Genomic DNA, 20,478 nt, shown 5'->3' on the forward strand with positions numbered 1-20,478 from the left:
AGACCAAGAAGCCATGATGTGCGTCAAGAAGAAAACATTGAATCTACTGGATATCCTGTCTAAGGAGAGAAGCCTTCCGTTAATCAGTGATACGCTATTTTTGGTTAGAGATAGCGAGGTGAATGAAACGATAATTGAAGATAATACAGTTGGAGAGCGATCATTGGCCGATAGTTTTAATAAATTCTTTAATAATTATAGTTTTCAAGTGAAACTTCCAAAATTTACATTTCTGCAAACAATTGAAGAAGGTAATGTAATGTATTCAGTATGTTAGTTTAATTTGAGAAAGATTCTATGTTAATCTGGAGTTTGAACTCCATTTTAGAGCGATGTTCCCCTATAAAGTATCACTGAGAACCCTAAGAAAATATTTCAAAAAAAAAGAAAGGTTCTTTGGAGAGAGTCAGTAACTTATTAATTTAAATATAATATTGGGAGCTGTTTGGAAGGAAATGGCAAAAATAGTTGAAAGCTTCGCTTCCGTTTGACGAAATTCGGCTAAACTCGACTAAAACTTAAACGTATTTATGTTGTACTTATTTTTTATTTATTTCTTCTCAAATCCGTGGGGGGGCCTCAAAAATGCACTTCTCCCAAGGAAATTAAGAGAACGTATCTATTAAAATTTAAAGATTAGCACCTGTAGCCAATGTACAGGGTTATAGTCTGGGGAATCCAACAGGAGGTTGATCGTGGTGAAAGTGATGCACTCTAGCGGTAAGAAAATACTACTAGCGACGAATGACTTACTTCAAACTCACTAGGGTGCATTGTATTAGAGAAAGAAGGAAGTTATTAGGACGGTTTCAAGTTTTTGGAAATTAAGTTTTAAGTTGTACAATAAAGTTTCAAAGTCTCACAGCAATCCGGAAGTAAAATTTCTTCGAATAAAGCTAATTATTGAATTCAACAGTTTATTGTTTTTCACTTACAAATCTGTCATTGGAAAACAGAACTGAAAGAATCGGAATTTCTGGTATTTCGCTCAAATTGGTTAATTTTATTGCATCAATTGATCGAAATCACTTTCAGTCTGTGCAGATCGCTGATCATTAATGATTCTTTTCAATTGCCTAGGTCGTAAGAAGAACAAAGGTTATGGTGGTATTGGACTGATGATGGGCGGATCAATGCTGGCAATGGGTATGGCAGCTTTAGCCGCATTGGCTGGCAAAGCGTTGGCAGCATCAATGGCCGCTCTGATGATGGCCGCGATGGCAGCCTTGAAGAAAGGCGGAGGCGGCGGCGGCGGTGGACATTCATCTTACGAAGTGATCACCGTACCTGGTCATCATCACAGAAGTTTCTATGAAGAGGAGTCGGCGACGGCCGCGGACGACGAGATGATACAACATCATCATGATGGATATCAACAGAAACAACATCATGATGATATTGGCATGATTGGCCAACACCATCACCACCAGCAGCAGCATCATCACCATCTCAATGATCATAACATCCATTATGAGACAATGCCATACCACTATGAAAAACATGAGCATACGTCAAGTGAACTGCACGAGCCAAGTGCGTCTACAACACATTTACTGCATGATGCACATCTTCGCGATCATCACTTAAGGGATCATCACATGCATACATGAAGAAGTGTGGGCCTGTGTGCAATAAAGCTCTTACAAGTCCCGGTCATGAGAGCTGTACGTGGGTAATAGTGTCAAAAATGTAATTCATCCAGTGAACACAATCATCCCTCAGAACTGTAAATTATTTATTTATTTATTTATTAATAAATTATAAGGAAATACTCTTTTCTTTGTGAACCCTGTCCTGCGCATCATAAAAACTTGCATCTGATAGTCACTTTTAATAAACAAAACTAAAAGAAACTTAGACAAGGAAAGAATACAGAATGCTGTAAAAGATCATCGGTAAAGAAGTTATTAACTCGGAACCTTAAACTCCCGCAACAGCCTCCAGACCGACTGGAACTACTGTACAAGAGTAACCACAGACTGCAGTCAAGAGAGACCACTCACTCTAAAGCTAACCCAGTTGATAAACACCCAGGTTCTCTGGAAGAGTGGGATGATTCAGCGGTCCAGGATCACACTCCCTGCTGCCTAAAACACTCCTCACTCGTTTCTACTTAGTTTTTCAGAGGAACAATGCCTCAAAATTTAAAGAAAGAAGATGGTTCTATTCTTAACTGCTACCCAACATCCGGTATCACCAAAAATTCTCCATGATTTATCAAGATGAATACCTGAGCTCACTATGACTGAAAAGTGATACAGTTAAGTGTAAACTTCCGGTCGAATGACTCTAACCAAAACATTAATCGTGACGTCTTCCGATGGCCTCTAAGAAAAATATCAAATATGAATTTTCTTCGCTTTAAAAGGTTTTTGGGAGGAAATGAATGCGAACAGCCACAAACAAACACTTTTAAACCACAAAAAACCACTTTTACGAACTCAAACGTGCCTAAACGGATATTTCCGGTTAAATTCTAAATACAAAATTTGTTCGTTTGCAATGCCTTATTTTACTATTGGTGAAAAAAAGTGAAAAACAATCGAAAACTTAAAATCTTAATCTTCAATCATAATTGATGTCAATTTCGAAATTCAAAAATCTTCACAAATCTTTCATTTTTATACAGGGTGAACCAGTAAGTAATGTCCGTACCCCTCTGTGTGTAGTACATCTGAAGTGGACTTCCAAGACATATTGGCCAACTTCATATTTTCCACTGTTCTTGAGTGATGTCACTTTAATTTTTTTTTTTCTAAAAATCATTACTTTTTTCCAATAAAAATGTTATTACTCAGAAAGTTTTAGTCCGAATCCGATTCTGATGACACGGTTAGACAGACAGATAAATTTTCTAAAAATTGACACCACTTCGAAGCATAAGTTAGTTAAGAGGTTGTTTGGAGAATGACATTACTATTATAGGAGGCCTATGGACATTAATTATTGTTTCACCCTGTATACTATCAGGATGTTATAAAATGAAACTTGCTAACTCCAGTCTCAACGAACTAGTTACGAAAGAAAAAACAAAATTTAAAATTACATATATGATTATATTACTAAGAGTGAAAGACAAAACAATATCAAAATTTCCAGGATTATGTGACCAAGTTCCGGGTAATGCAGGACAACAGGACCTAGTTCCTGTACACGCATAGGAAAAAAAAAATCAGGAAATGTAATCCACCAGGATTTCATCAGTTAACATGTGAGGGAATTCCAAATGATTATAACAGCAGTGCGGCGCGGCCCCCGGGCGGAGGTAATAGTGAAAGTGAAGTTAATCATCAGCAATGGAAATGCATTCATCACTTCGCGTGTGCATTCAACTTTATTTAGGAAATTAATTTGAGGAAGGAAATCTGCTCTTAACACTCACACGACTTCCGCTATCTAACATTCTGTAGATTCCAGCTTAAACCACTCTTTCTGAACCTCAAATTTACAAAATATATATATATTTAAATCTTAGTAAAAATATGCAGTTTGTAAAACCGAACATTACACAGAATGGCACGTTAGAGAGGAGCCTTACTCCCCCAGAACTGTTCCAAAACGAGACTTTCAAATAAGTAACATAGATCTACGTACATAATGTACACCTTGAAGTTTAGAGTACAGGTATACAATTTTTCATCTCTTTTTTTAAGTAAAGTGCTACTACTTCCGGATTTGAAATTTTCTTTTAAACGTAGAATATTTCCGGTAATTATTCTATTTCGAGACTTCTGATATGATCGCATACTTCCTAATTAACGAATTAGTATTTATATAAAGCTTTGTTTTGGATATGATAAGTATGTTTTATCCTCTGCTTAGTTCTCTAATTGCGAAATATTTGGCAATGATGTTTGCCTTTATCAGTGGCCAGATGAATATGATCCATATGTTGTGGTTATGATCTGGTGGCTGTAATTGTGGTTGTTAACAATGCCTTCTTGAGTTATGATTGTACATTTGATTTATTTGTGTTTGTGTAGTTAATTGAGGTAGAACTTTTATGTACCCTTTTTTGTGTTCTTTATCCATAATCTTCGGGTTTTTACTGTAGCTCGTCTGATTGTTAAAAATACGCAGTTTGTAAAACCGAACATTACACTGAAAGGCACGTTAGAGAGGAGCCTAATTCTCCCAGAACTATTCCAAACCGAGGCTTCCAAATAAGTAAGATAGTTCTAAGTACGAGTACAGAACAACCCGGGCTGACCTCTGGCTATACCCACCACGGAAAACTGAAATCCCGATTAAACCGAGTACACAGTATTACATAGTACATTTGTACCTATGAAATGTACATATGTATTTTTTTTTTCTTTTTTAGGGGCGGTTTCCGAGCGCTAGCTCATACCCATGTACATATGTATATAAGTATGTATGTATTATACGGGTGCATAAGTAGACTCATCAGTAAGATGCCTATGTGAAAATATGTAGTATGTAAATTAAAAAGCTGTTTCGTCCCAGAGATCAACTCCGCGGTAAATCCCAAGAAATTCAGTACTAATTGCACCATATTTTGGGTTTTTACATACATACATATATAATGACCCTTCAAGAATATCAGGTATAACAGAGTTGCTGCCACGCCTAAAATTATGTTACATCGGAAGACAAAAAATTTTCCTGTTGCCACCGAAAATTAACTTTTGTTTCGGCGCCGATCTAGGTGTTCTTATTATGACTCAACATGATCCTGGTTAATCCGAATCCCGGTTAACTGGGATTAATCGAGGTTGTACTGAATATAATGTATAACCCCGAAGTTTACAGACATCGTATGTACCATTTTCCTACCATTTGAGGAAGTATTTTCTTTTCTGTAGTTCAAGTCTTTCTCTCTCTCTCATTTTGTGTTATCCTTTTTTTTTTATATCCAAATGTTCCGGAAGTTAGTCCAAATTTACGTGAGGAACAGTCATTGCAATTAATCTTGTAGTATATTAAGTTAGCTTTTTGCGTTTTCTCGGATTATGAAACCTCTAAAAGTGTACTTCCGGTCAGAATTAAAATACGCAAATTTTGGCGCGATCACAATACTTCCCACCAACGAATAAGAGAATGTCCCAACGGTATTAAACAAAACATCATTAAAATGTGTTAAAAGAAATCCAAGAATTACCGATATTGATTCCATTTAATGGAGGGACACTTTCCCTGCCGCCCTAGTAGGTACATCCTAGAATTGGGGCTACGAAGTAAATAAATAAATCTTGTTTAGAAAAAAGAAGAGATAATATTCTTTGTTAAATAAGTTATTCAGTTACTTTCCCCTTCATTATTATTATTCTATTCTTAATTTGTATGTTACTAGGACTTCTTTGTGTACAGAAAAAGAAAAAAAAAAGTACAGAAAATGGACGCGCGTACATGACTATCGCCGTGTAAACAAAGTCTATGAGTTTTATGTTTACAATTCTTTTTAGTATTATTTAGATATACTTTCTAAAAAAAAAGATTATTTATTTAAGAAAACGAACAATTTCAAATATTTGTATCAAACATTTATTAAAAAAATATACCAATACTTGTTTTTCCAAAATTTTACTTTCTCGTAACAACTAGTACAATAATAAAAAGGAAATTGTAATCGAGCAGATTTTCTATTTGGAATTTTCACAGGAAATAACCGCTTTGTGATAACACATTATTCAAAAACAAAAAATTCAGTTCAAAAAGAAGTGGACATTTTTGAGGGGCTTATAATTATGGGGCTTATTCTTTGATGAAAAATATAAATTTAGCCATGAACCCATGCATATGTCAGCCCCTTAAGGACCATTGATGGCCTCTAACAGATAATGCAAATAGGATTTCTGAGGCTGGCCACTCGAACTCGCCAATTTTTTTTGTATAGAAAAATTGAAATAGTATTTTCCACGCTACTGAAAAGTTTTCTTACCTTTACCTGTGGTTAGTAAAAAAATAAAGTAATTGCTTATTTTTCCAGGTGGGCTTAATGTCCAACTACCAAATTAGGTGTCGTGCAGACTAGCAAACATACTTTACTACAAAGTTCTCTTACTAACCATTAAATAAAATACAAGACCTATTCCAGGGGAATCGAACCCACTAAACCATCAATACATCTTAGCTTTGCGGGTCTAGCATATAACCGCCTAACATACTTTACTGTAAATTTCTCATATTAACCATTAAATAAAATCCAAGACTTAGAGATAGGGAATCGAACCTACTAAACCAACAATACATCTTAGCATTGCGGGTCTAGCCTATAACCGCCTAACATACTTTACTGTAAATTTCTTTTATTAACCATTAAATAAAATCCAAGGCCTAAGACCGGAAATCGAACCCACTAAACCAACAATAAATCTTAGCATTGCGGGTCTAGTCTATAGCCGCTTGGCTATCGCAGCGCCTACCTGTGGTTAGTAGTAACCCGATTTGTACAAACATTGGGAACTATAATGTTGGGTTTGAGTCGAGAAGTCGAAGGGTGAAAAAGGACTCTTTTGTAAAATGAGCTCACAAAGTTCTTAGGGGTTTTTTTTAATTAAATTTTTGCCCTTAATTTAATTGATTCCCCTTAATTTAGGTCTGATTTTGATCCTTTTACAATAGTTCCCTTGGAGGTTATAGTGTAAACTGAAACTCCAGAAGTAAAGCACAAATATATGTATTTTTGAATAGTGTCTTTTGTATTGTCTAAATGTAGAGGGTGTTAGCCCTTTTAATTCTAATCTTATTTTAAACTTCTAATTTTAACCCAAGACCAGAAATAAAATATATTAGTGCTCATTATAGATCAGGAATAATTCTCAGATAGCTCCCCCACTCCAAAAAAACACTGACAGTTTAAAAAAGCACCGAAAATACCAGAACAGCAATCTGACAGCCTATTTGATTGCCCCAATTAATCAATCTAACCTAATTACGAAATATCACTTCCTTTTCCTCTGCATCTTCATCAGATGTTCACAGATGAACATAACATCAATACTCGTCATTGTAGGCCTCATAAAGTACCCAAATTGATGTTATTAGGTCAAAAGAGATGTTGGACTTCGATTTTGATAAATGAAGTTGGGTAGAGAGGAATTCTTTGGAAGATATGTCAAGACTGAAAAATGTAATTTTATGATCGAATATTTTACAGTAGGAGAATTACTATTACTATTGTAATTAATGACTAGACGACTATTAATCAAAATTTATTCGATCATTAACTAATAAGGAATTTTCTATTAATTTTGGAAGGAAAGCGGCTGACATTTAAAAGACCTACTACAGTTTAACTAAGAGGTCTGACTAATTCCCTAAAGAGTTAATTAGCTAATCTACAATTACAAATATAATTGAATTAAATAAAGAGGTGTGAAGGCATTACAATAGAGGCGCCACGATAGTCGAGTGGTTATAGGCTAGACCCGTAATGCTAAGATGTATTGTTGGTTTAGTGGGTTCGATTCCCCCTGGGTAGGCCTTGGATTTTATTTAATGGTTAATAAAAGAAATTTACATCCCAAGAAATCCCTGTATCTAAAGGGGTTTTACAGGGTGAAATATTGAGCCCTCTGCTCTTTTCTTTGTATACCTCAAATATTGCTGAGTATTTTATCAATCACAACTCCACCGGCCTTCCATTAAATAAAAATAAAGATTTACAGATGATTCTTTACGCGGATGATATGGTGTTGTTGTCTCCTACATGGATGGCTTCCCAACAAAATTTAAACATTTTATAAGAATACTGCGAAGAAAACTTGCTTACAGTCAACACTAATAAAACTTTTGCTATGGTGTTTTCCAAGGGTGGAAATCCTCCTACAGTAAAGCGTCTGATGTATAATGGTCATTATATCGAATACTCAAATAATTTTGTATATCTTGGAGTCCCCTTTTCACCTTCAGCAAAGTTCTCCTTAACTTCTAAATATTTTCTGGCCAAGAATGCATCAGCCACTGCCTCTGTTCTGACCCTTTTAAAATCTTGTAAGAGTGACAATTTCGATTCCAACGTAACTCTGTATGATTCAATTTCGGGAAGTGTTTTATTGTATTTGGCGGAAATTTGGGGTCCTAAATACACTAAGGTAATTGAGAGAGGCCAATTAAAGTTTTTAAAATTATTGTTGCACCTCCCGAGAAACACGCCCAATTCATACGTTAGGGTTGAATGCGGTAGGATACATACAGAGTTCCAAATATTTAAAAGAATGCTGAATTGGTGGTCTGTCTTACTCGAGATGCCGGAGGACCGTATTCCAAAAGCGTGTTATCTGAGATGGATGGAATTAAGTGACTCTTACGACATGCCTTATAACTGGATACTTGCGCTTAAGGGGTATTTGGTCTCTATTGGTGCGGAGGAAGTTTGGTTTTCACAGAATACTCAGGTAGTAAAAGAGAATTCCCAAGGCTTGCTGGATTCATTTAAAAATAATTTATTTTCAAGAGATATACAGCTCATTTTGGATAGCCGTTATAACTTGTTGTATAGACATATGAGTAGTCTTTCAATGGAAAAAGAATTTTACCTGTCTTGCAATGTTCATATCTCTAAACTAAGACTCATAGCCCAATTAAGGTTGTCTTATAAAAAGAAATTTACCATTTTTATAGATAAGAGGAAGTATGAATTTAATGTTGACCGAATGTGCAAGCTTTGCTCTGTAAATGAACCTGATAGTATCGCTCACTGTATTATTAACTGTCCTGCCTTTTCTTCCTACAGAACAAAATTCTTCAATAAACACAACTTACCCTCAGGTAATAGTGATGAGATATTAACTAATTTACTGAAGTTCACGGAGACAAGCCATATCAGTAAACTAAATGAAATCTTCATTTTTTGTGTAAATATATTTAAAGTAAGAAATATTTTAAGTTAATATTTTCAAATCTTATTATTTTGAAAGAGCCGAGCTTTAATTTATTGTCATTTTGTACAGTTATTTCATTTATATATATGTTTGTAATTTTTTCTTCGTTTTTACTGTTTTTTTTATTTTTATTTATTTTAAGTGATCAAGCAATCTCTTTATTTTGTATTATCTGTATGGAGTTCAGGTCAACTCACTCTCTGTATACCTTTGAGGTTGTAACAGAAAATAAATAATAATAATAATAAAAGAAATTTACAGTAAAGTATGTTTGGCGGTATAGACTAGACCCGCAAAGCTAAGATGTATTGTTGGTTTAGTGGGTTCGATTCTCTCGGTCGAGGTCTTGGATTTTATTTAATGGTTAATATGAGAAATTTACAGTAAAGTATGTCAGGCGGTTATAGGCTAGACCCGCAATGCTAAGATGTATTGTTGGTTTAGAGGGTTCGATTCCCAGACCCCAGGATTTTATTTAATGGTTAATATAATAATTAAACAAGTGAAGTATGTTTGAAATTGCTTTGAAGCTGCTACCGCTGGCCTGGGCAGCTATTCCGTAGCCCCTCTAGTCCCAAATAGTTTTTCTATGGGAGCTATCTTGACCGCTTTTATGGTCCCGAAACTGATCTTACTTGAAAGACCGGTTGAGTTTCTCTGCCAGGACATCCAAAGTAGGAAAGCTTTATTATTTCAAAGCTTAACAATTTAATCGTGGATAACTATGATTCATAGTACTTATTTAGAAAATACGATTAAACTTTAGGATCATTGAGCTTAACTTTAAATAAAATTTATACTTAATTTATATCCGACATTTATTTATTCCAGGTTTAGGGGCTATTATCACACGTAATTAGCCGAGTTAAAATACGTCTTGAAACTCGTAAAAGGCTAATAGAAAAGAGAAAGGCCTTTTAAAGATTAGTTCTCTTGTTCGATACTATTAATCGATATAAATTAATCTATGACAGAGGCCCTGAGAACTATCAACTTTGTACATCCTCTAACACAGGCCTGGTGGAAGGCGACTTAAAACAATGGCATGCCCTTCCCAATCAGTGAAAGTAACTCAAGAATTAAAACGAAAAAAAGAAAAAGATACGAGCAGATCCTAGTTAGCTAGTGAATGACGCAATACATTTCACTTGTAAAACTCTTGCCATAGCCTTCTTGAATCAAAACTTCAGGTTATTATTATATTACCATCCCCCACTTTTTCTATTACATTATTTTCTAAGTTGCTGACTCAAACCGGATACTGTTTTTATTAGACCAGCTGTGTGTGTGTGTGTGTGTGTGTGTGTCTGTCTCCCAGTGTGTTTGTATGTCTGTCTTTGTCTGTATTTGTGTGTTTGGTGCACTTAAGGCGGCGAAAGCCTTTCCGGTCAATGCACTTTTATACAAATTGATGTAACATTGACATTAGGTAAACTTTTTTTTTTTTAATTTCTATTTATTTACTTCATTGTTTTTAATTTATAGAATAATTTATGCAAGTATTTTCAAGTAGCATGACTTTTAACTATATTGTTAAACTTGTGAGAATCGCTTTAAAAACTCACGACTTAAGCCTGCATATATTTCGTGCGTCATCGCGAAAAACCTCTACAAAACTGTAAGAGCTAAACGAAAGAATTCATGAACTCGTGTGACTAACAGAATCTCAAGAGACTCTCAATTGAATCTCAAGAGTATACAAGGATACTCAGCTATCAACCCCCCTCCATATTCAACAGGTATGCAAACTTTATGGAAAAATGAAGTTCCGAGAAAAATTTAAAAAAGAACCTTAATTTGGGAGGGAAATTTTTAAGTTTCAGTTTGCTGAAGATCAAAGAACTATAACTGGAGATGCCGACAAGAAGAGAAAACTGAACTCAAATGAGTTTTTCTTTGAAAGCGATCCTCTCCAAGAGAAACATTCCAGGATGAACGTAAAAAATGAATCACATTAATAAAATACGAGTACAATAAACGAAACGAATTCTGGAGATTAAAAAAAATTATTTATAGAACCAGGAATGGAGAAAGTAACCAGTAAAATATTGAATGTAAAATGAGTCATCCGGGAATGGAGTGCAGCAAGAGGGGAAAAGAAGGTAATAATTTGTTTATGTAACCTGAACTAACAGCTGGACGTATATTCCCACAAAATGGGTTTTTTCTTTCTTTTTACGGACATCATCAACTTCAATTTTTTTTACTTTCTTTGGCGTTACATCTTACAATAACTTTCCTTTTTAGTAAAACTATAACTTTTCTTCTTTTTAAAATAACTTAATCCATTATTAAAGTAATAATAATACAAATAAAAAATAAAAGAATTAGGGCAATGTCATGATTTCTAAAATATGATTCATCCTCAATCCAAAATTAATTGTAGTTCATCTTGTTATTAATTTAAAATTAAATTACAGACTTTTATTGGATGAGATCATTGTTAAAAATCAGGTGGGCGAAGCTTAATTATGGCTGTGCTTTCTCCTCCCGCCATTTTTTTTTTTTTGAGTTTCGCAGCATGTCAAAGCGGTACCTGCCACCCCCAAACTGACCTAAAATGAACTGGGAAAATTATCGAAACAAACTTTATAGCTTTTAGTATGGCAAAAGCAAAATCGCATTCCGGGATGTCCGGATTACAGTTTAAACTTTTCCAATTGGTAGCACTACTCGTATTATACAAACTATTGCAATACTTCCCATGAGGACGAAAATGCAGTTTTTAATAGCAAAACGAGAAAACCAAAAAAGAAAGTATTAGAAATCAATGAAAATTATCAGATCGTTCCCCCCACCTCGCCAAAGAAAGAATTAACACAAAGAGGTGTGACGACAGGATCTAGGTAAACACTGAAGTCAGAGAAATGGTGAGGAAGGAAGGCATTGTTTGAGGCAACCTTGTGTAGACTTTGCTGTTTAACATATCTCCTCTTCTTTTTTTCATTTAACACTCCAAAGAGATATTTATTATTATTCTCTTTGTTCTACAAAAGAGAATCTCTGAAATATCTACATCACTATATATAGGTACTTGAGCAAACATCCTCTATAGACTGGTGGAAGGAGGTAAAAAAGACAAAAAAAATATTTGGTGGGAAAGATCTATGATTGGCCGGCCAACGGTTCACACCGTTAGAGGTACATATTTAATTTTAAAATACAGGAATCGTGAAAGCAAAGAAATAAAAGATCTAGTCTTTCTCAACGTCCTTAATGTTGACGAAACATCGCTTCATCAAGACCAAGACTGCTTGATGAGAACCAACCTAGGTACGTGGGTGTTAAGAGAAATGAAGTAAACATATGCCTGAACGAACAGGACAATAATCTAGAAAGAAAATCACAAAGCTTTTACCCCTTAGATATCCTAGCTCTTGTACGAGGTAATGGGACTTCTCTATTTCTTGGCCTGCCTGAGGATATTCTGGATGCGAACAACACCGTCTCAGTAACAAACACTCCATCTAATGAACATTAAGCCTGTAGAGAAAGATGATGATAAGTTTAATGAACCCCAAAGGCAAACTCTAGTTCGTCACAGACGCTTAATTAGCTGTACAATTCATTCACTCTCTGGGTAAGCCGTTAAGGGCACCCACCCCCAATAAGGACATCGTCCTTCCACATATCATGAGTGATGACAAGAACGTCTTGTTGGTTTCTGTGTAGTGTATGGATCAGTATTAGCTCTCTAGGGATGTTAAATAACTGCTCTTAGAGAAGTCCATGAATGATGCTACAGCAACAGTTTGCTTCAAGACCAGGTAACAGGAACAGTGGTGAAGCAAAAAGAAATGTAGACACTTCCGAGTTTTAGGACTTAACAACATTGCCGACCACTTGGGGAAATCTCTCCGTTTTGTAAAATGTCGGTGCACGACCGATCGGGGAAATCTCCCCGCGTTTGACAATGCAATGCAATGGAGTACCTGAATACATGGTTTTAAGTGTAATAAGTACTTATATATTTTGATGCCCGTTCCTCTTCGTTGAACGTATTATTACTAGATTTTTTAAATAATAGAGAGTAAGAGAATTAGGTGATGAGAAAGAAAGAGATATTGCTAAAAATGATGCTGATAAACGGTACATGAAATTTTCACAAAAAATACACGCCATATTGGATTATAGTTGATAGCATAGTCACATCTACAATTCCAGTCTTACAATTTTTGTATTGAGTATAACAACTCCATATCTATTTCGTAATTTATCTTTATAATATAATAAAAGACTTTAATAAAATATCCCAGGAAATTGAAGATGCTTTTAATGAATTTCAACTTGATGCTGCACAGAATGTTCCGAAGACAATTTTGATATCCATGATGGGCACATTATCAAACCATCAGAATGTTCAGAAGACAATTTTGATATCCATGATGGGGACATTATCAAACGATCAGAATGTTCAGAAGACATTTTTGATATCCATGATGGGGACATTATCAAACGATCAGAATGTTCAGAAGACAATTTTGATATCCATGATGGGCACATTATCAAACCATCAGAATGTTCAGAAGACAATTTTTATATCCATGATGGGGACATTATCAAACCAGGAAATAGATCTACTCGTAGAATAATTTCAAGCGATTCAGAGAGTAATTTGGAAGATACAGACAGTGATTCAACTATAGAGAACAGAACAGAGTTGGCAGTAAGGAGATTGTCTCAAACGGAATCACCTGTTTGGGATACCCTTAACCAGCTATAATGTTCCTAGTGCACTCTCGAGGAATAGGTTTTAAGAAAACAATTTATTGATATCTTGATATAATGTGCAGTTTTTCGCAATTTGTACGTTAGTAGGAACTAAATAAGCGAGGATTGAAAAATGTACTTAAGACCTCGAGAACTTTAGGAAAGAGGAAATCTTGCGAGTATACTTTAGACTACTTTACGGCGGTCTGCCAAAAAATCTATGGCAGCATATTTAAGCACTGTTTTAAAGACCATTATCTACCTAGTGAATCGCTACCAACGACCAGAACCAGAAAAATTATTTTGTTCCGTTAACAGAAACAATTTGTTCGAGATCACCTTTCATTCACTGATTCGTGATGTTAAAGATATCAAGAAATCAAGAAGTTATTTTTCTTAATTAAAGTTATTGGATTTTTCTAAATGAAATAATTACTTAAATACTTAATTTCATAAGTAATGATAGTTTTCAACTACGTGATCTAATTATCATTTAAAACGATGGATTGCCACACAAGAAGAATCTTTCTGAAAGCATTCTCTTCTGGGTGAATTTTATCTTTTTTGGAAAGGAAGAATTATGTACCTTTTTTTTCCATTAGTTTATTTAGTACAGTAAAACGAACGGCCATGATCCCTTTAAAGGGATATAAACCGTTATGCTCTAACCTCTACGTGTTCCTTGGTTATAAACAAAATTAAAAAAAAACGTGTAAGTTCCATCTCCTTGACATCATCTACACATTCAACTGCCGCGTTCATCTTATTGTGTCCCTAGTTTTCTCGTTTCGAGCCCTTTGTATAGGATATGGTAGACATATTATTGATGATGATGAGCCCTTTGTATGTTCATTACATATAAAGGAGAGAGGGTGGAGAAATGGGAAAAGAGATCGAAGGAGGAGACAGCTTGATTTGATCGAATCTAAAATCTGATTTGGAACGGATTAAAGAGAACTAATTACGGATTAATAACTTATTTATGGCGTCTCACTATCTCAAAAATGTTCTAAGAATTAATAAATTGTGAAGAAACACGGAGATTTCGGGTTCGAATCCTTTTCTTTAGAAGCTTCCCACACAGCTCACTGTCTAGTGAAGGACAGTGCTGTCTGTAACGAGAGACCCCTGACCGAATGTTGGCAGTGGTCGCAGATGTTGAAGCGCCTTAAATGTAAATAAAAAAGACAGTAACTTCAGTTAGCATTTTAGGCAACATTTATAACTTTATGAAGTATCTATGTTATACATCAGGTAAGTGGCAGAATTTCATACAGTAACTGGTGATAAATATAAGAAGAAAAAAAAACGTATTTGAAGCATATCGATGAACCGGAAGCGTGGTCTCAGGAGTGGTGGCTTGCCACCACTGGGCAGAGACAGGCGAAGAAGTTCATTAGAGGCTGTTCGTCGAGGCTGACTGCAGAATTAATCCGTCAAGGCCGCGTGGGGCTATGAGGATGATTGTAGGCCTATTAACTGGCCACTGCTGGCTCAGAAAACACATGCATCGCATGGGCCTGGCAGATGATAGCCTTTGTAGGTTCTGTCAGGAAGAGGAGGAAACGGCACTACACGTGTTGTGTCAGCTTTGACGTGCTCGTGTGGCTAAGGATGTTACTTCTCGAGGAGGAAAAACCAAGGCCTGTGAGCTTTGCCCCAGGAGTCGCTCTCCAGCATTAAGAGTCTGATTAAAAGGACAGGTCTGGAGGGTGAGCTTTAGAGTGAGAGGAGCCACAATAGATCCAAAGGGGTCGCAGTGGCGTAGGCCTTGAGGCCGCCCTAATCTAATCTAATAGGAAGCGTCTGCAACTTACTTATTAATCAGACAGAAGGGTCTATTTTGGTCTCTGTTTAAAGAGCTTAGAAAAATGAAGTTGACAAATTGAGCTACAAAACAGTGTATAGCCTCTAAAAGACATAATAAAGATGAGACCAAGTAAGACTTGTAAGGAACAAAAAAATAAATAAATTAAAATAGTAGTGAGTTATAGTTTACAAGTTAGAGTTTAGTGGAGAAGCTATAGTGAAAGTGACATTAGACATGATTCATTGTTATTCGCTTCTACAAGTAAGTTCCGTCTTATAAATGTAACACAGATTTGCGTTAAGTATACAAATATATCACTAATTTATTGTTTAGTAAAGGAAATAACTTTATTACAAAAAAAAACAAAAAAAAAAAAAACCGGTGACAAATGTTACAAAAAAAATTGGGAGAGGGGACAATATTTCAGATGATCAGAGTACGCGCGCTTTTGTATACCGGGGGGCCCAGGTCCGCCCATTCTGTATATATAACACATGAACCGGCAGGGTACCACATCAGTCACGTACCGTACTTCTATACACATCTAAGTACTCGCGTACTAGCCCTTGTGTTCAACTACTAATATATCTACAACAAAAACAAAAAAAAATCTTCTAAAATGTCTAACATCCGGTGGTGCTCATTTTTATTGTTGTTCGTAGTAAGTCAAGTGTATTCGGCTATAGTTGATAATCGTGTGGATGATACAATCACCGAATGTACCAAACATGAAGATTTACTGACATGCTTAGGCACCCGAGCAATAGCGGCTATTGATCGTGCTGGCAGGATGTCCGATATACCCATCATGGACGGCATCACTTTGGTTAAAGAAAGGGAATATCGTGCTGGACGAGTGTTAATGTCCGCTGAACAGATTGAAGCTGCCCTGCCCAGAGATGCTGAAGAAAGATCCTCCAAATTGACCGATCTAGCTTATGATTCTGTGTTGAGATTTTTACAATCACATTCCCTACATCTTAGAATGCCACAAGATGCACCGGAAACTCTGCAAAGAGCCCTTGAAGAAGGTCAGCAGCATTTTCTCTCTCTTTCTTGTTTCTTTGTTATTAATGTCTCCATTCTTTTTTGATGACTTCCATTTTGTTTCTGTTTCTATTTTTTTTTTTTTTGGACATCAGGACGAGCTAAGCTCAAGAAGAAAGTCTTGCCAATCCTCATGCTGGTCGGAGTTAAACTGCTAGCCCTGTTACCTTTGGCGCTTGGAGCTATAGGACTAATGGCAGTTAAAGCTCTATTCGTTGGCAAATTAGCTTTAGTGATTGCCGCTATCGTTGCCTTCCAGAAATTCTTCTCAGGAGGATCAGGAGGCATTGGCTCCTTTGGAAAGGTAAAATTTTCTTAGATTATACTTTCCAACACTCCCCAATTTTATGTTTTCCTGATCTTCAGCTTAACTGATTTTTTTATTTATTTTATTTTGATCTTTTACGAACAGTAAACAGACGTATTCCTAATTGTTGATTAAAAATTTCCGGTGTGAATTTTAATGCCCACACAATTTCCTCTTACTAAAATTTACATAATTCAATTCAGCTTTCGAAACTTGTATTTGAAAAGATTACGTCAAAGATCAAGTTTCAAAAATAAAATAAAAATAGATCGACCGAACGTTTTTTCCTTCTTCAAATGAATCCTAAAGTAACTGACTTTAAAATTACTGAAAACGCGAGTTAGTCTTTCCTGGAAAAAAAAAAATAGAACTACTTCTTCCGGTTTATTGATGTGCTCATGAAGAGCTTTTAACAAAAATTAGTCTTCCGTTTGTTTTAATAAGAATGTGAAAGTATAAGCGATGTCATTTGAGTTACTTTGACAGATCTTTTAAGAAACATCACTGCCGTAAGCACTACTGTAAATTCAAGTTTGTATTGCAAAGCTGGAGAATAGCAAAGCTTTCACCGTTGCAAGCTTCTTTTTTTTCTCGTAATTAATTGTAGTTTGATTAGGGATTGACACAATAAATGTCCAATCCCTTAAGTGCAGCTGTTTGTTTAGAGGATTTAGCCTTTAGAGGAAAGCTCATTGTGAAAATATGTGTGGGTTAGTGTGGTCTCAGTGATGATGGGCTATACATTACCTGTGGGTTCCCTAAAACCCACAAATAAGTGCACACACATCAACTACTCGTACATCTATAGGTTCTATTTGTATTGTGTCAGGATTTGGAGTCAGGTGGAAGTATTGTTCGTCCATTGATGTGTTTTTAAGTAGCGGTTTAAATAGAGTCAATGAAATTCGTATTTCCGGCGATTATTTTTCTCCGATTAAGTCTGCGAATAATTACCGGAAGTATTCTACAATTGCCATATAAATTTTTACTCAAATCCGTGAGAGAAATTAAATATTTCAAGATGATCTACAAGAACGGTTATGAAGTTTTTAAGGTTATCGTGGAGTTTGATCAGCTTAGTCTGGGGTATTGAGTGTCAATCACTGGGTTCAAGTAATCCATTATTCGAATCCATATTTATACGAGTATTCACCACTTTTATTGATTTGAAAGCTAGTAGATCTAAATATCTACAACTTGCAACTAGAGTTATTGGAAGGGGATTAATTAACTCCAGGAGGTCTGTATTCATGAAATGGTCTGAATTCTCTACAGCATCCCATTAGGGGGAAAGAGATAATTATCCAGAAATTAGAACAAGAACAAACACAATGAGACATTCAGCGTTTACACAATACTCATAACACCTTCACGGGTTGTTGACGATTGCAATTGTCTGGGTTTAGCGAATCCAAATGGCACCTTCTAGCACTTAATTACTCTCATCCTGACATATCACTTATGGAGAAGTTGGGGAACTACAAATAGATCTGCTAAATCGTCGTCATGAATTTAGCTTAATATCTGCACCAATTAATGGCTCATTTTCTAATCTTCTTAAGTATCCAGATATATTACCAATTTGTAATAATAAAATTCTTGAATTTTCCAGGTAAACAGTGGTGACTGGAGTGGTGGTTCCAGCGGCGGATGGTCAGGAGCATCGTACGGAAGTGGTGGCAGTGGACCATACTATAAAAGAAGTATGGAAGAAGACGATGGTGCCCATAGATTTGCATACTCTTCCCATGTTCCTCAAGATCATTAAAATTACTACGTCTACTCAAGAATGATCTACTTATGTGTAAATAATGTAAAAAAAAAAAAATAAAAAAAAACAAAAGAAGAATTCAGTCCAACGGTGTCGCGAAGTTTGTCATTTCTATAATATGATTTGTTTTTTGTATAAAGTAATTTATATTACTCGGATTTATGTCTTCCTGATCTATTTAAAAATTAGTTTAACGACGTTCTTTGTAAACTCTAAGAGTTGTCATAATAAAAAAGAAAAATTTGTTGTAAAACAAAGAATGTTTTGGATATTTATTCAAAAAATAAAACAAGATATTTCATTTTTTTATTAATTTTTGAATAATTTCTTTTTAAATTGAACATATGTTTTTATTTAAACAGATTATGGGAAGTCAGCTGTTTAAAAAGGCAGCGATCTACTACATTAGCAGATGTAATTAGTCTTACTGTGGTAAACAATAGAAAAAAACAAAACAAAATGGTTGTACATAGTTAAGTGTCATGTTAAAGCAATTATCACCAAATTAAAAATAACCTAACCTAAAAACACAAAAAAAGAAGTCAAGTGCGAAATTTGAAAGCTCCTATTTTTTTCTAACTAGAATGCAAATTTTTATTAGAATTAATATTTTGTAAATTAATTAGATTTACTAATCATGTAGATCAGTATAGAACGTGTAGATACATACGAGGTGTGTTCAAAAAGTAACGGGAATTTTCGTTTTTTGAAAAAAATATTTATTTATTCATCTACATTAATATTGTCGCCTTCAAAGTAGTCCCCTTCGCATACAATACACTTGTGCCAGCGCTTTTTCCAATCCTCGAAACACTTCTGAAACTCGATCTTTGTGATAGCTTTCAGCTCTTCGCTTTTAATGTCATCTATGCTTGTAAAACGACGGCCTTTTAATGTTCTCTTTATGTTTGGAAATAGAAAAAAGTCACATGGAGCCATGTCTGGCGAATATGGAGGCTGGGGCATCGTTAAAGTTTTGTTTTTGGCCAAAAATTCACGAACAAGCAATCAAGTGTGAGCAGGTGCATTATCGTGGTGCAAAATCCATGAATTGTTTTGCCACAAATCCGGGCGTTTTTTTCGGATTGCTTCACGCAAACGGCGTTGAACTTGTAGGTAGTACTCCTTATTGATTGTTTGACCTTGTGGCAAGAATTCATGATGCACTATGCCATTAAAATCGAAGAACACAGTGAGCATAACCTTCACATTCGACCGCATTTGTCGAGCCTTTTTCGGTCTTGGCGATCCAGAATGCCTCCACTGGGACGATTGAGCCTTAGTTTCGACATCATATCCGTAAACCCATGTTTCGTCACCTGTTATAACACGTTTCAGTAGATCCGCATCGTTGTCGACTTCATTGAGTGACTCTTGAGCAACTTCCATTCTCCGCTGTTTTTGTTCGAAATTCAACAATTTTGGAACAAATTTTGCTGCCACACGTTTCATACCCAAAACATCCGAAAAAATTTCATGGCATGAGCCAATTGATATGGCAACATCATCAGCGACTTCTCTGATTGTGATTCGGCGATCGTTCATAACCATTTCTTTCACTTTTTTCACGTTTTCATCGGTTGTTGATGTGCTTGGACGTCCAGGTCATTCGTCATCTTCAACGTTTTCGCGGCCATCTTGGAAACGCTTATACCACTCGTAAATCCTTGTTTTACTCATAGCAGACTCACCATATGCCTTTATTAACATTTTACACACTTTATTACACTTTATTTCATTTTTTACGCAAAATTTAATACAAATTCTTTGATCCATTTTTTTTAACAAACAAAAATCGCCAAGCTCGAAAAACACGTCTAACCTTAACGGCTGCCACTTAAGAAGTAAACAATGAATATTACTGAAAATTTTATCGTACTTCAGGGGCATGTGTACCAACATTATAAAAAAAAAAATTTTACAATCAGACTCTCCAAACCCGCGAAATTTAAAAATTCCCGTTACTTTTTGAACACACCTCGTATAC

At 35.5% G+C, this 20,478-nt stretch overlaps 2 protein-coding genes across 21 annotated transcripts in view; one reads left to right on the forward strand and one right to left on the reverse strand.

Moving 5' to 3' along the window:
• LOC141446838 (uncharacterized) overlaps positions 1 to 20,478 on the reverse strand; it is a 366,903-nt gene that overhangs the window by 288,602 nt on the left and 57,823 nt on the right. The window lies entirely within an intron of this gene.
• On the forward strand, positions 15,742 to 18,791 carry LOC141446836 (uncharacterized). Its single transcript, XM_074113672.1, has 3 exons — positions 15,742 to 16,397; positions 16,509 to 16,717; positions 18,333 to 18,791. The coding sequence occupies exons 1-3, from the start codon at positions 15,986 to 15,988 to the stop codon at positions 18,486 to 18,488; spliced, it is 777 nt and encodes a 258-aa protein (XP_073969773.1). The 5' UTR covers positions 15,742 to 15,985; the 3' UTR covers positions 18,489 to 18,791.

The sequence above is a fragment of the Rhodnius prolixus genome, unplaced genomic scaffold (assembly GCF_049639745.1).
Source record: "Rhodnius prolixus isolate KJV_2025 unplaced genomic scaffold, Rpr scaffold_7, whole genome shotgun sequence".
Classification (NCBI taxonomy): Eukaryota; Metazoa; Arthropoda; class Insecta; order Hemiptera; family Reduviidae; genus Rhodnius; species Rhodnius prolixus.